This window comes from Fulmarus glacialis, unplaced genomic scaffold, assembly GCF_000690835.1.
Source record: "Fulmarus glacialis isolate BGI_N327 unplaced genomic scaffold, ASM69083v1 scaffold16497, whole genome shotgun sequence".
Lineage (NCBI taxonomy): Eukaryota > Metazoa > Chordata > Aves > Procellariiformes > Procellariidae > Fulmarus > Fulmarus glacialis.
This window is the reverse complement of record NW_009221751.1, coordinates 18,933-33,190: the sequence shown is the minus strand read 5'-3', so window position 1 is coordinate 33,190 and position 14,258 is coordinate 18,933. Positions and strand designations below refer to the sequence as shown.

The 14,258-nt window shown below is 46.7% G+C and overlaps 1 protein-coding gene across 1 annotated transcript; it reads left to right on the top strand.

Annotated features, from left to right (window-relative positions):
* Positions 1 to 636: 636 nt before the first annotated feature.
* Positions 637 to 10,060, top strand: LOC104079251 (glycine--tRNA ligase {ECO:0000250|UniProtKB:Q9CZD3}; the record flags this gene model as incomplete). The annotated part of the gene is made up of 7 exons (XM_009581224.1): positions 637 to 744; positions 1,284 to 1,429; positions 3,279 to 3,364; positions 5,579 to 5,688; positions 7,099 to 7,192; positions 8,115 to 8,305; positions 9,709 to 10,060. Coding segments are annotated over 7 exons (861 nt in total), but the record flags the coding sequence as incomplete, so codon positions are not given.
* Positions 10,061 to 14,258: the final 4,198 nt, after the last annotated feature.

The window sequence follows — 14,258 nt, the reverse complement described above, 5'->3', positions numbered from 1 at the left end:
CTGATGTGACGGAGTGAATGGAAAGCAGCTGATGTGCCTCTTCTTATATGGGATTGTCTTTTAGAAAATCCAGGTGGTGGTTGGATTTGCTGCAAGTGTTGGAAGGCTTCATCAGTTCTGTGTGTGTGAATGGTGTTCTGAGATTCCTTCTTGCCATACATGCTGAAATGTTGAAAGAAGTGCTTCCCTTGCATATGATCTGTGTCTTACTAGCTCATAAGCCAGACTTCTGGCCATTCTAATGTGGCTGGTTGCCTGCTCTCTATTCCGTACTTACGGAGTGCTAAACCTCGAAGGGATGATGTCTTCGTGCACCTATAGTATGTGAATGATAGGACTGTGTGCTGTGGCCCCAGCCCCAAGCTATTGGCACAGTGCTGTGTTCTGCCAAGCCATGCGGAAAACCTGGCCCTGAACACAGGCAGTGGTTAGATAACTGATCATTTCCTCTGGAAACAAATGGAATCATTCAAATGAAGGAGCAGCTAGTGAGTGAGGACTGCTTTTTGTAACAGAGCTAATTATGTAGAAAAAACAGTCATGGGAGCAGGGAGGGCTTAAGGGTGAATAAACATGTTTGATGGTTAAGTGGACAAAAAAGTGAGTTGGTGAGAGCTTCCACTTTTGTTTTTTCAGGGTTGGATTGAGATTGTTGGCTGTGCTGATCGTTCCTGCTATGACCTCTCCTGCCATGCCCGTGCCACCAAAGTTCCTCTTATAGCTGAGAAGCCTCTCAAAGAACCTATATCCTTTCAAAACAAACTGCATTCTCTTGAAGTGAAAAGTGATTTGACAGTGAGATGTCTTGGAGAGCCGTGCAGCTCTATTTTAAGTTACATCTGTAAATTTAACAGGGAAACCTAGAGCTACAGACCAGCATGACTTTGGGAAGTAACCTGCAAAGAATTGAGCATGTGGGTCACTTTACTCAGGTGGGCAAAGGGGATTTACTATTGTGCTTGTTTTTTTCTAGCTTAATGCTAGGCTGTGTTTTGACTGTGAAGCATGGTTTAAATGTGAATGTGGGGTTACTATCCCAGGTCACTCCATGTCATTCTATGCTTCTGCTGCTAGCTGTACTTGTTAAAAAAAAGATGTATTCTTTCAAAACTTGTGACCTTCTGCCCTTCAGTATTTTTTATTGTTCCTTTCCTCTCTTGAAGGGAAGTTCCTTAATCCAGTAGCAGAGGAGATTTCTTTGTGTTGTGTAGCAATTAGCTTTGACATAGCAAAAGAACCAGGCCCTGCTTTCTGTCACCTGAAACTCCTTAACTGCCTTGTACAGGACAGTCAACATTGTTCAGTTTGAGGCAAATAAGGGAGCCATTGGCAAAGCTTATAAGAAGGATGCAAAGGTGGTGATGGAATACCTTTCCATGTGTGATGAGTGCTACATCACTGAGATGGAGCAGCTGCTCAACGAGAAAGGGTGAGCTGGCAGTGTGTGTGTGGTACCCTTCTCTGACACCTCTGATGAGGGTTCCCAAAGTGCTGCTGGATTAATTTGAGCCACCTGAAACCAGTTTCCTCCTGAGAATAGGCTGAGTGGATCATCTGAAATGTTTTAGTGCTGTCCCTTCTGCCAAGTCATTGCTGGTCATCCATCAACATATCTCTTGATATATGCACAAAAATGTGTAACTATTCAAATATTTGTTTATTTGCGTGGGAATGAGCTTCTGGCTTTAGTAGGATCATCCCATAAGAGAGACACCTCAGTGAAATGGGAAGTGTTTACCAGCTTCCCTACTCTGGTTTGAGAATTGACCAGGACTGGCAGACGGTTTTGAATTTAATTTTAAAATTAATCAAATAATTCTGTGAGTGATGGAACAAAATAGTTAAATGAGAACCAAAACTTGTGTGAGTATCCTCCAGTGTTTAGTGATAAGCTTTAGGACCTGTTACAATCTTTGAATTATTGGGGCAGCAGTTTATATGTTTTTCCTCAACCTGTCTGCCTGTATTCCTAACACATGCAGGAGTTGAAAATATAAGAGATTTCTACAGTTGTCAAATTTGGCTGAAGCAGGCCAACAGTTGTATATGTTATGAGAAGGTTAATGGTGCAATAATAAAAAATAAACTTTATTTCCTGCTTGAAATGGTACAAGGTGTAGGATCAATGAATACATTCCAGAATGGTAACATTTACATCTTTGTTTGTTTGTTTTTCTTTTTTTCCCCTGAGCTAAGATTTATTTCTTTTACATTTCTATGAATCTGAAAGCGTAGAAAAAACAGTAGCACTCAAAATGGGGAGAGAAACTATTGCAGAATACGGTGATATGTGCACACTTCAAAATCAGAAGAAAGTGAAGTTAGTTCATCCAGAATCCCACTGAAATAATCCAATAGATGAGTTATAAGTAGGTTTGAATGGATAGTGGACTGCAAATCATGACCGTGTTTAAGCCCAGCATCCAGTTGTAGCTGCATTCAGAGGAAAGCCTTTATAAACTTCAGCCCATCTGGTATCAGGTCCAAATGCAGGACACACTTGTCTTGAACATGCTGGTTTTTGTATTACACCAGTCTGAATGCTTCAGCAAGGAGGGTACCATTGCTGAGTACATGTTGACAGTGTCAGTATGTTAGACCTGCCTTTCATACAACCATGTTTGTATAAATCCATGATGTGAAGCCCTCGGGTTTACAGCAGCAGTTTTCTGTTAGACGCGTAATAATAAAGACATTTGCTTCCTGTCAGTGGCATAGGTCAATACAGCCTAAGTTCTCCTTGGCAAGGAGTGTGTGCTAGTTGCAAGATAGCAAGGAGCAAGAGAAAGTAGTTAGAAGACCATAATACCAAAAGCTTTAGAAATAAGCAATAAAATAACTGTGCTGTATCCTCCTGTTTGGTATCTCTGAAAATGCACGGTGCCTTCTGACACAACCCAGTTTTCATGAGAAGTCCATGCACTCGACAAGATGTATGGTCTGCAGCGAGTGCCTGTTTTGTGTGCCTCCCTTCTTTTTCTTTTGGTGTATATGCTTCATCCTGAGATTCTTCCATTTCCTAATTGAGTTTGCTTCAGGCTGTTAACCACAACTAAGTTCACTGTGATTATGAATATGGTTGCTTTTAATGTAGATGTAGGAATTTTATTATTAACGTAAATTTCTTTTAATGGGCATGCCACATGTTTCTTTGATATGTGGGATTTGCCCTGGCTTCTGTTGTCCCACTCTTAAAGTCAACCAACCGACGGAATTAAGGAAATATAACTTGTTTATTTGTTGCTGTAGCTTTTAAGTGACTTCTTTTTCCTTTGCAGGGAATTCACTGTTGAAACTGAAGGGAAAACTTTTAAATTAACAGAGGACATGGTTACTGTGAAGAGATTTCAGAAAACATTACATGGTAAATTTGTATATTTATTGTTTGATCATCAAAAATAAGAGGCAGATCAGGATACACCTTGAATGTGAACTTTATTAGTTGCATTTTCCTGTTAGTATTGCACAGTGGCATAGGAAAAATGCCAAATGTTATCTCCTTGAAATTTGACAATTTGAGAGAGTTGGAAAGCTTTCAGACAGCAGTGGGATTTCAGTGATCATTGATGCAGGCCTGTCTGCCTGCTTCTTACCTGGTCTGTTCAGTAACCCATTTAATAGACTTTGGGGGGCGTATTACATTCATGCTGCCTCAGTTGCATATTCTAGGATTTGTAAGATCCCACGTGGTGCTAAGAACCAGCTGCTGTAGTGATAGAGGAGCTGGGGAAGGTGCACCAGCTTTGGGAGCTTTCATCTTCAAGTCCATTGCAGTGCAGCAGGTGGGTTGTGGCAGTCTGTTGGTAGGGCTATAGGCAGATCTCTGTGCTCAGAGCTCCTGTTGTCCCTCCACTGCCTGGAGTCAAGTCTTCCAGCATCTGCCAGCTTGCCAGGCTGCCGTGCTGACAGGGGTCTTTAAGCTGGCAAGTCCAGCCAGTTCCTCTGGTAGTCGATAATCACATCAGCTTTGCTCAGCGACTGCATCTCCACAGAGCTTTTATCCTAATGTGGGAAATGGGGCTAGAAGGTAGCTTTCCAGAATGCATGGATTTAGTTCCTCAAAGAAGTCTTGTCTTTCCAGCCAGCTCTGTAAGCGCCTCACCCAAGGTCGTTTGGGAAGTCTTTGACAGAGCTGGAGACTGAGGTAGATTTTTCCCCAGTTCATACTGTAACTAGTGGGTCATCCTGCCCTAGGTTGGGAACATGGTAAATGCTCCTAGGAAGGAGTAGAGCAACTTGTAGCATGTGCAGAATGTATTTGTTCTTGCAGCTGCTGAGCCTTTTTGATGTCCAGGTGTTTTTCGGTCAGCATGTGCTGCTGCTGTGCCAGACTTTGCTTTGTCACAACTTCAAAGAAGGGATCGGAGTTGTAACTGTTAGTGATTGTAGTATTGCTGGGGGCCAGCAAGTAGAACAGCAGTGGCTCGTTTTCCTTTAAATTTGTACATTTGGCAGTTTGGCTGCTGTCTGCAAGCAGGAGCCAAAGCTTATGGTTTCCCTCTCTCTCATCTTGAAAACTGGTTGGTCAATGCACAAATAAAACGAGACCATCCTTTTGGAAGGTAAAGTCCCACCCTGGGTTAGGTGCTTAATTGAGGAGGATTGGCTCTCTAGGCACATAGAGTGGGAGGCAAGTCAGGGTGCAGTGCTGGAGAGCTGGATTTTCAAAAAGCAGCTGATGCTTATAATTGTTGTTTCTTCTCCAGTTGCTATCTGGGGTTTTTTTAAAAAGCTGCACTGTCTGAACAGGGCAGCTGTCCACTGAGCTCCTTCTGTATACAGAGGGGAGAAGAAGGAAAAAGCCTCTTTGACAAATGCGTGGCAAGGACTGGAGAGAATGATGGGTATATAATAATGTAGCACATCACGTCTCCTGAGAAGTCTCACGAGCACTGACTAGTTGATCCTCGTTCTTTCCCACTCTTGTGATTCATTGCAGGGCGATGGAGAATAGGGAGGGGAGCAGCATTGAAGCAGGCAGCTGAATGACTCAAGAATACGGAGGGAGTCTTTGCTGGAATTTGAGTTGGATCTGAAGCTTCATGCTTCTCTGCTCAGACTGCTGGATACTGAGGCTGTGTCTGTACATTAAACTGAAGTGGGCCAGGGATTGAACATTACCCTGCCATCGTCCAGGCTGTTTAATTGCTAGCATATTCCCTGGTACAGTTTTGGTCTATGCCAAATAGCACTCTCCCAGAGAATGCCTGGACATAGTTTGTGGCTTGGTGTGGAGTGAGGACTGTTCCCAGTGAACAGTTTGGATGAGGCTTCGCTGTTGTGAAGTGGAAGAGGGTTTATCTGTGTGGATGCAAGTTGTGCTGTGCTATTTGCTCTCAGGGCCAGAGAAGGGGCATTGACTTGTTATTTACAGCGTAAATACGTTCTGTGTGCGGACTAAGTCCAAATCTCTACTTCAGGTATTTGTATTTAGAGCAGAAATGTTTAACCTTTTATTTCCTTGTGCTCAGCTACATGTAATCAGAACTTCTGAGCAGAAAGACAGCTTCAGTAAACACATCTTTTTTTTGTGTATAAATTCTTCTTTAATGATGACGTGGGTTCTTTTGTATTCCAGTGGAAGAAATCATCCCAAATGTAATTGAACCCTCATTTGGTATTGGGAGGATCATGTACACAGTGTTTGAACACACATTCCACATCCGGGAAGGAGACGAGCAGAGAACGGTGAGCTTTCCTGTGGCTGGGCCTCAGCTTAAAACCAGCTGCAAGCATTTGCCTTTCCCTAACATCCAGGGAAAGGACTAAAATAAGACTGCACAATACACAGTAGAGATGGGAAAACCCAGGTGGGCTGTTGAATTGCTGTTTTTGCCAGCGTACGTCTCATTTATACATGCGCACTGAGAGCATTCTGGGGCTGTGTGTGCATGAAGCTCTCACTGTATTACTAGCAAGGGGGTGAGAAATTCCTCCTTCTGGATTCACACTTGGCAATGTCCCATCACTCAGAGAAAGGCATCTCTTCAGTGTTTTATTTCCTCTCTCTTTGCTGCTTTTCCTGGAATCATAGTTCTATGCAGCAAGATGGACAATAGACTAACTGTTTCCTCAGTCCCCCATGAAATTCAACCTTCTCTGATTCTGGGCATCCCTAAAATCTTGGCCCGAAACTTTGCTGTAGCAGGGGCCAGAGGGAAGTGTGTGTTACATACAGGCCGCCAGCCTGTTCCAGCCAGTGCCCAAACTGTGATGTTCTGCACCATTGCTGGTGGCCCATGGGAAGCTGACTGTAAACTTGATGCTGGTTCCTGTTCGTTGTTTCTGGCTGCTAGACTGTGTTTATAGAAAAGGAGAATAACAGCGCTCTTTAGTGCCTCTGGTTGCCACAGGATGTGATACAGTTGTGAGTGGGGGGAAGAGGATTCAAGAGCCCAGAGTTAGGGCACGGTTGACTTTCAATCAGAAACTGCTCCTGAAGTCGAAAATATTGGACTTATCTTCCTTCTAGTACCCATTTACTTTCTATGCAGCCTAGGCTGCTCTGTATTGTGGTACGTCTCAGTTGCATTACTTCCGTACCCTTACAGGCCTTGCTGAATGCCAGGAAAGATTCTGCCCCCCCCCGCCCCCTTTTGGCACATTTTTCTTTTCTGAGGGTGTCTGCGGAGGGTTCTGAAACCTTTGAGCTGCATATGCTCTCTGTGTGTGGAGGCTCATGTGTGTGGAGTCTCTGTGGGAATCAAACAGGGAGCGAGATGATTGTGAGAAGTCTTCCCTTTAGACGGTGCATAAGACTAAATCTCCTGGAAAGACCCCTCTACCCTTCATTTTTCTGTAATTCAAATGAGGTTTACTTTCTTGAGGGAGGGCTCTGGTTAGACCTCTTTTGGTGGGCCAACGTTTAGCTGTCAGGAGGGAAGGGGGAGTGGAAAACAGCTGGAGAAAATCAGTCTTGCTTCAGCGGTGTGAGGTGTTACTGCTGGAGCCCTGAATGCTAATGTCTTACAGAAGGCCAGCTACTCCCCTGGAATAGTCACCCTGCCTCCAACCTCAGTCAGAGCTTATTCTGACCTCCTAAGAATCTGGCCTAACCATTAAACTTCTATTTATTTGTGCTTTTTCTTTTTTCCTTAGTTCTTCAGCTTCCCAGCTGTTGTAGCACCGTTCAAGTGCTCTGTTCTTCCTCTAAGCCAGAATCAGGAATTCATGCCTTTTGTCAAGGAATTATGTAAGTGTATTAAGCACTGTGGCTCCAGTGGGGATGTGAACTGGGAAGAGAGGTTTCTTCCTCAGTGCTACAGGGAGAAAATAGCATTGGGATCACATGGCTCTCACACATGCAAAGGGAGAGCCATCGAACTAAACAGCTGAGTTGGTTGGTATCAGTCAGCTTTGGGTATCTACCAAACTTTTCAGTCTAGCCTCAAAACCCCAACTCCCTGCCCTTCCATGTGTTGGTTTGCAGTGTAAAAGACATTTCTTTTTTTCCTTCTGTGTCAAAAAGAAATCTTTCCCACTGCTTAGCAGAAGGTGTCAGGAGCAATGGGGTGGGTTTTTTTGTTTTTTTTTTTTTTTTTGAATAAATTTCTTCTCTTTGCTCTTGTTGGCCAGCTAATTTATTGAATTGGTCCCAGAGCTGCTGAGCCTCCAAGCATTCTGTCAAAATGCCCACTGATACCATCTAAAAGTGAATATGTGAAGGATAAGAACATAGGCTGCATGTCAGACAGTGCCTTTTGCTGTTGGCATCAGTTCTGCTGCGGACATTGCCTCCCCATGCTGGGCATGCCCCTGCACACATGTAAGGCTGGCGTGTTTTTGAGTTAAAGCAGAGTTGTGGGACTGTAATGACAGGTTAAAGAAGTCGGTGACTTTGCTCTTTGGGTGAGAGTCGAGTGATGCAATGTGGAGAGCTGTGAGAGTAGCGGTGTACCTGTGGGGTGGGTGTGAGCTTGTAGTCTTGGCAAGGACTGGAACATTGGATCTTCTGTCAAAATAAAAATGAGTGTCTCTGAAGCTGCTTGAAACCAGGACGCATGGTGCCTCACTTCAGGTAGCGCCGTGAGGATGTGGGAGGCCACTGCTAGGATCGTGTTGCCTGCTGAGTATGTAACAAGTCCTGGTGATCCCCCCTTCTCTACGTCTTGCAGCTGAAGCACTCACCAGGAACGGCATCTCTCACAAGGTGGATGATTCCTCTGGATCCATTGGCCGGCGCTATGCCAGGACTGACGAGATTGGTGTGGCCTTCGGGATCACGATCGACTTTGACACCGTTAACCGGACGCCTCACACTGCCACCCTAAGAGACCGCGACTCGATGCGCCAGATCCGAGCTGAGGTAAAGGGCAGGCAGGCGGGTTTGGTGGCTGACAGAGCCAAGTCTGTTTCTTGCGGGCTAGGGGAGAGCATTAGCTGCTCTCCAGCTGAGAGCAGTGATCCATTTTGCTGGATTCCTGATCCAGCAATGACTGGTCTATGTGGGAGCTGCCTCCAGCTCTCGTAGGCAATTTAGCTATTCTGAGAAATCCCCAGGGAAGAGATACTGGTCAAACAGAAGATGCCGGCCCTGCTGCTGAAGTGAGGAGAGGCTTTTATTTTCCTGGGATGCAGAGGTGTTGATCTTACTTGAAAGCTATGCCTTGTGCTGATTGCACTGCTCTTTAGGGTGCCTTTTTCCGAGTGAAGGCGGCTGAATAAATGCATTTGCTGGGTTGTGCCTGGCTTTCAAAGGCAGGGCTTCTGCATTTTGGTGCCTGTGGATTCAGAGAAGATCTTTGCCTACTATGGGCTGGCTGGCAGAGCACAGCAGAGACATAACTCCTCAAAGCTTGCTTCTTGCCGGTGTTGCCTGTGCAGCACCAGTGAAGCTGGTGAACCATTGCCCAAAAGCCACACCTGCCCTAAGCATCCTCTGCTAGTACGGCCATAATACAGAGACCGGAATAGCAAACCTCCCCATGGTGGTCTCATCACCTGTGAGCAGAACCTGCTCAGAGCTGTGGACATGCAGTCTCGGCACCTCTGTCGTGCTCTTCTCTCCCAGGAACGTGGTTTGCCTCCTGTAGGAGCAGGAGTTAGTGCTGATGTGTGAGGCTGAGTTGTTCTAGCTCCGCTCTGTACGGAAGCACCTGTACTGCTTGGGGCTACTGAGGTGGCTGTGGGTTTGCTTCAGTGTAACAGGCAGTGCCAGCTCTTCAGGGCACCCATCTGTCTCTGTAGCACCTGGATGACCTCTCACTGCCGAGCAGCAGAGACGAAACTTTGTTACCCTTCAATTTCTGCAAATTTTCTAGTTTCTCTAGCTGATCCTTTGCACCATGACAGTGTGCTATGAGGAGCAAAGAAAAGGCAATTGGCAGCTTCTTTTATGTTGGTCTTACAGTAAATAGGGCCTGGCTAAATCCTGGCTTACAACATCTTCTGGATGTGTGTATTATTTTCTTTCCCTTCCAAAACCGTAGCATAACACTACCAGGGATGAACCTTGCTGTGGTCCACCACAGTGACAGTGGCATTTCCCTCATGGGTCACCCTGAATAACTGAGCAGTCTGCCGAGATGACACAGACTGGGATTTAAGATGTCCTCCTAGTTAATGTTTTTTCTCCCCAAAAATGATCATGCAGGAAGATATCTTGCACCTGCTCTGTGTAAAAAATTACCCATGTTCCCCAAGTATCCAACAGAGCAACTTGATTCTGATGGCTTCGTGTTTCATATGTCTTTGTGACTTTGCTTGCAGATCTCTGAACTTCCTGCCATCATTCGTGACCTGGCGAACGGTTATCTAACTTGGGCTGATGTTGAGGCAAAGTATCCACAATTTGAGGGACAAGAGACTGGCAAAAAGGACACAATAGAGGAATAAAGAAAAGGACCTGAAGTAAAATCCCGTCAAATGTCCACTTTTTACTGTTCATGTTAATATGAAATAAACTTATCATGTATTATTCAAAGCTGCATTGTTTGTGCATACAGGGACTATTTGGTTTTTTTCCTCAATTGCTGCCCGAATTTAACTTTAAAAACTGAAATAATTGCAGTCCAAGTTAAAGGTGTTACAAATAAAAACGCCATTATATATGCCTGCTTCTTCTGTGTTCGTGCAGCCTTGTACTTTCTTCAGAAATGTCTTTTTTCCGCCCCCCCACGCTCCCTGCTTATGGCTGTGTGTTTCACAGGTTTATTACAGCCCCTCAAGGAGTTGGGGGCCATACACCCTTTCATTTGGGTTCAGATCACCTCGGACTCTTGTGCAAGACGGTACTGGTTGCTTGGCCTCGTGTTTATGAAGGCGATGATCAGGGTGTCAGTCTTCCTTTAACCATTGCACAGTGCTTCAAGCAGCTACCTTAAGAGATGGGTTCAGCGCTTTCTTTTGGCTGCAGGTGCTTGATACCTGTTTCTGCAGAATTAGGAGCATTTGCACGCAGCAGAGCAGAGAAGGGGTGGAAAATCCTGTTAACTGTTCTTGCTTTTGCTTGGCAGGGTTGGTTTGCTTGGCTGAGGGAGCGAGCAGCTAGGAGCGAGTGCTGGAAGGGTCGCTTTTTCATGAAATGTCTTCTGGCAGCAAGGACTGAAACTGGAGATTGCCCTAAGCAGGTGGGAAAAGAGCCAGGTACCCTTTGACTTCCCCGGGCACTGGAGAAATTCAAACCCATGTGCTGACAGTGTCTTACTGCAGCTGGAGGTGGGAACGGCACCTTAGTGTTTGGGGAGCACTGCCTGACCCAGGCCAGTTAAGGGAGGCCTCACACCTACTTGTGCTTCAGGCTCTCATCCCACTGAGAAGCGGAGCGGCAAGGTCTTGTCTCCTTCCATGTCATTTCTTCTCAGCTTACTCGGCTCTCCTCCAGCCTTTGGAGAGGGCTCTGGTACTGCCGTCACAGGGATTTCTATCCCTGGGCTAGAAACCCCTCCTTCAGAGGGTAGGGAAGCATCCTCCGCCAAGCTTTTGCTTGGGTTTAAAACATTCATTTAAAGACAGGTTAGAAAACATGAACTCTAGCACTGTGCTGGACGTGGCTGACTGGAGATCTGCAATGACAGGTGATGTCCGGGGCTGGCAGAGCGGGCACCGTGCAGCTTCGAGGAGCCCTGGCAGCAGGCATGGCTTTCAGCTGTGCCCTCTCCCTGCCCATCCGCCTGCGGCTGGCTCCCAGGAGTGACTTGTACAGGGCTCCATTTCTGCTTCTGCCACCGCCACGTGGCTGCAGGGGAAGCTGAGCTGGAAATCGTTGCACTGGCTGAGTCTTCTGCACGTCTGCAAGAGCTCTCTTTAAAACACGACTGCAGACAATGCTGCGCAGTGAAATCAAATGTTGACCTGAGAGCTTTAGCCAAAATAATAACTAATAATAAATTCCTTCGAATCACAGAGCCTTAGATATGAAATAAATTGGATGCTCGAGAGGCTCTGATCCCAGTGAGGAGAAGCGAAGTTGGTATTTCGATGGGAAGAACCTGAGCAGTGTAGCTGCAAGATGCAATTTACCTGCCTGCCCTTGACCCTCTGTCCCTAATAACCAAATCTGAGGCCTGATCCCCACCTTTCTTCAGCCCTGGTGTAAATAAGACATCTGCCACTGCTGACTCTGTCAGCCGCAGGTCCATAAACCTCTTCTAAGAAGCTTTAGCTGCATTAGAGCCTTGCATAAGCAGGACTGATACTCAGCAAGAAAGGCTTTAAAAAAAGGAATGCAGAAGAGGATGCTTGAAAACATCAATTGATTCGTGTGACTGGAAGCTGCTTTCTCTGCGCTAGCGGCTGATACCTTTCCAGATCGGCAGGCAAACAGTAATTAGTGAACGTTTCTGAGTCACTTCCTTTAATTTTAGCTAAACTTCTGCAGAAGCAGATGGATCGGGGGCATTGGAGAGGGAGAGGCAGACCCAGGCGGGGAGGGTGGTGGTTTCACCATGCCCATAAATCACCATGCTGCTGATTTTGTTTTGCTTTGCTGGGCTTGGTTGCATGAATTCATCCTGGTGGCGACAGTAGGTGTGCGGTCACCGCTTTCAATTGTCCTTTTCCTCCTCAAACTGCATCCTTGAGTTAAAACTGGCAGTTTTATGGGTCTGCCTTGTGCCTGAAAGGGGCTAATGGAAAGAGGTGCCTGACCTGGAGCAGGGCGAACACACCAGGGTGTTTCTTTGACCTGGGGCTGCTCTGAGTACCTGCAACGTGTAAGCTGTGGAGATGTGCGCCTGTGGATCCCTGCTAGGAGGCTTTCTTAGCCTCAGTTTCTCCTGTGCTGGGGCAGGCGAGGGTCGTCATCTTTGGCAAATGCTCCAAGATGCACAGAGCTAATATCATAAATTAAGCCTGGTTATTAATTTGAGCGAAACACAGACTAGACAAGCCAAGGTGCCTGCGTGCCAGGCGCTGTACAAACCCTGCCAGCAGCCCGTGGGCAGGGAGAGGAATACAGAAGGGCAGGCAGGGCTTCCAAAGTGATCAGTGCTTTGGGGTGTCCCCGTTTCGGAGGATCCGAGTGGATCCTGAAATGACCTGAGTTTTTGGCTGCATCGAGGGACCTGCCTGCTTCCAAGCAGGTGTCAGACCTGGTCCCTCCCAGCCCCTCCTGCTGCCCACCATTGCCTTTTGAGCAGTGGCTGGAAACTCAGATCAACTGTTCTTTGTCCATCTCCCTCCTGCTCTCTATCCTTGAAAAAGGTAATTAAACACCTCCACACTGCTAGCAAATGCAGCAGTGCTATTTCCTTAATGTAAGAACAGACAAAAGTTCACAGCCATGAGTGGGAAACCGTCACCAGGGAACTCGTTAGCAAATTGTGTCTCAACTTCACTGCTTGGCCTTCAAAGGGGACCGTTAGCCCAGGACACAGGTAAACCCTGCGTGTGGTTTGTAGTTAAAAACCTTGTTATTTAAAATACAAACAAGCCATGGAACCAGCCGCACTACGTTAAATCTGTTCAAATGGAGGCCTGACCCACGCCAGCCACAAGCGAGGCGCTCCTGCCGTTGCAGAGGATAAGGGATGAGGACGATTTTGGAGGAGGTGCAGTCTGGAGCCCAGCCAGACGGATGCTGATGGTGGCTGCCCCGGCCCTGCCTGGCGTCCCCGGGCAGCTGAGCTGCTCATCCCCTTCTGAGCTCACAGCCCGTGTCACCATGAGATGTAGCCAGCTGAACATGCGTGCTCTTGTCCTGACTAATATGCATGTGATTTGCAAAAAGGTGCTTGTTCACCTGTGTTTTAAGCAAACAAATAAAAAAGCTGAGACGTGTCTGAGGACATACTTAATTAAAAATTAGGACGGTGCAGATTTTACCTGCTGCTCCAGCAATGCAAAGCAGCAATTTGCCAGCCTTTACCAGTGCCTGTGCTGATTCCTGGCTGCTGGGAGCTGCCCCCATCAGCTAGTGGGTACCAAATAACCGGACGTTGTGACTTTGACCAACACTTTATCATGCAACGATCTTCAAACTCCTTCAAAGGGAACTGCAAAAAATAGCTCATAAGAGACTGTCTAGTGCCACTCTGCTTGAATTCACGCCGGGAGGGCTCTGTCCTTTGCTTGCTGGTGCTCAGGCACTGAGGAGCTGATGCGAGCTGAGCGGGGTGCACCCTTCAGCGAGCAGCACCCGCTTCCCAGAAGAGGGTGCTGTCAGGCAGAAAATAGCAAGTGCAAGGAAGGTGTTCAGGCACTGAAACCTTATGTTTTATTTTTAACTCGTCTGGGTGTTTCAGTTGTGCTGCAGCCCTGGACCTCCGGCACTGCGTTGCTCTAATGCTGTTGTTAATTCAATGGCTGAAAATGCTGTTGCAGCCTGGATTTTAATGCAAGAAAGTCTTAGAAATGTAGTTCATCTTCAGGGGAGTGCATAGCTGGGGTGTAAGAGTGAAGTTTGGATCCCCCTGCCATGAGCTTACGGAGTTGGGGGGATCCATCTGATTAAATGCAATTATTTACAGCACGGATGGTTATAGCCTCCTGGGCAGCCTCTGTGATCAGCGGAGTCAGGAGCAGGATTTGCCTCAGTCTGAAGTGGGCATTGCAAACGGGCGTCACGACACCGCTGGTTCGGCTCCGCTGACGGAGGGGGGATGCCGGGGAGGGGAGCACAGCCGACACCTGAATGTAGCGGCGTGAATCTTGCCTAGCCTGCGCGTTGCAAAAATCCCCCTGATCAAAAACAAAGCTGAAGGTGACAGGCTTGTCCTAACAAAGACAGATCCAACAGATGTACTTTGGAAATTCAGCTTAAACCTTTTTGATTCCTATCTTTGCTGTGACCTGCAATTCACCTTCTGCGCCAGATAGGC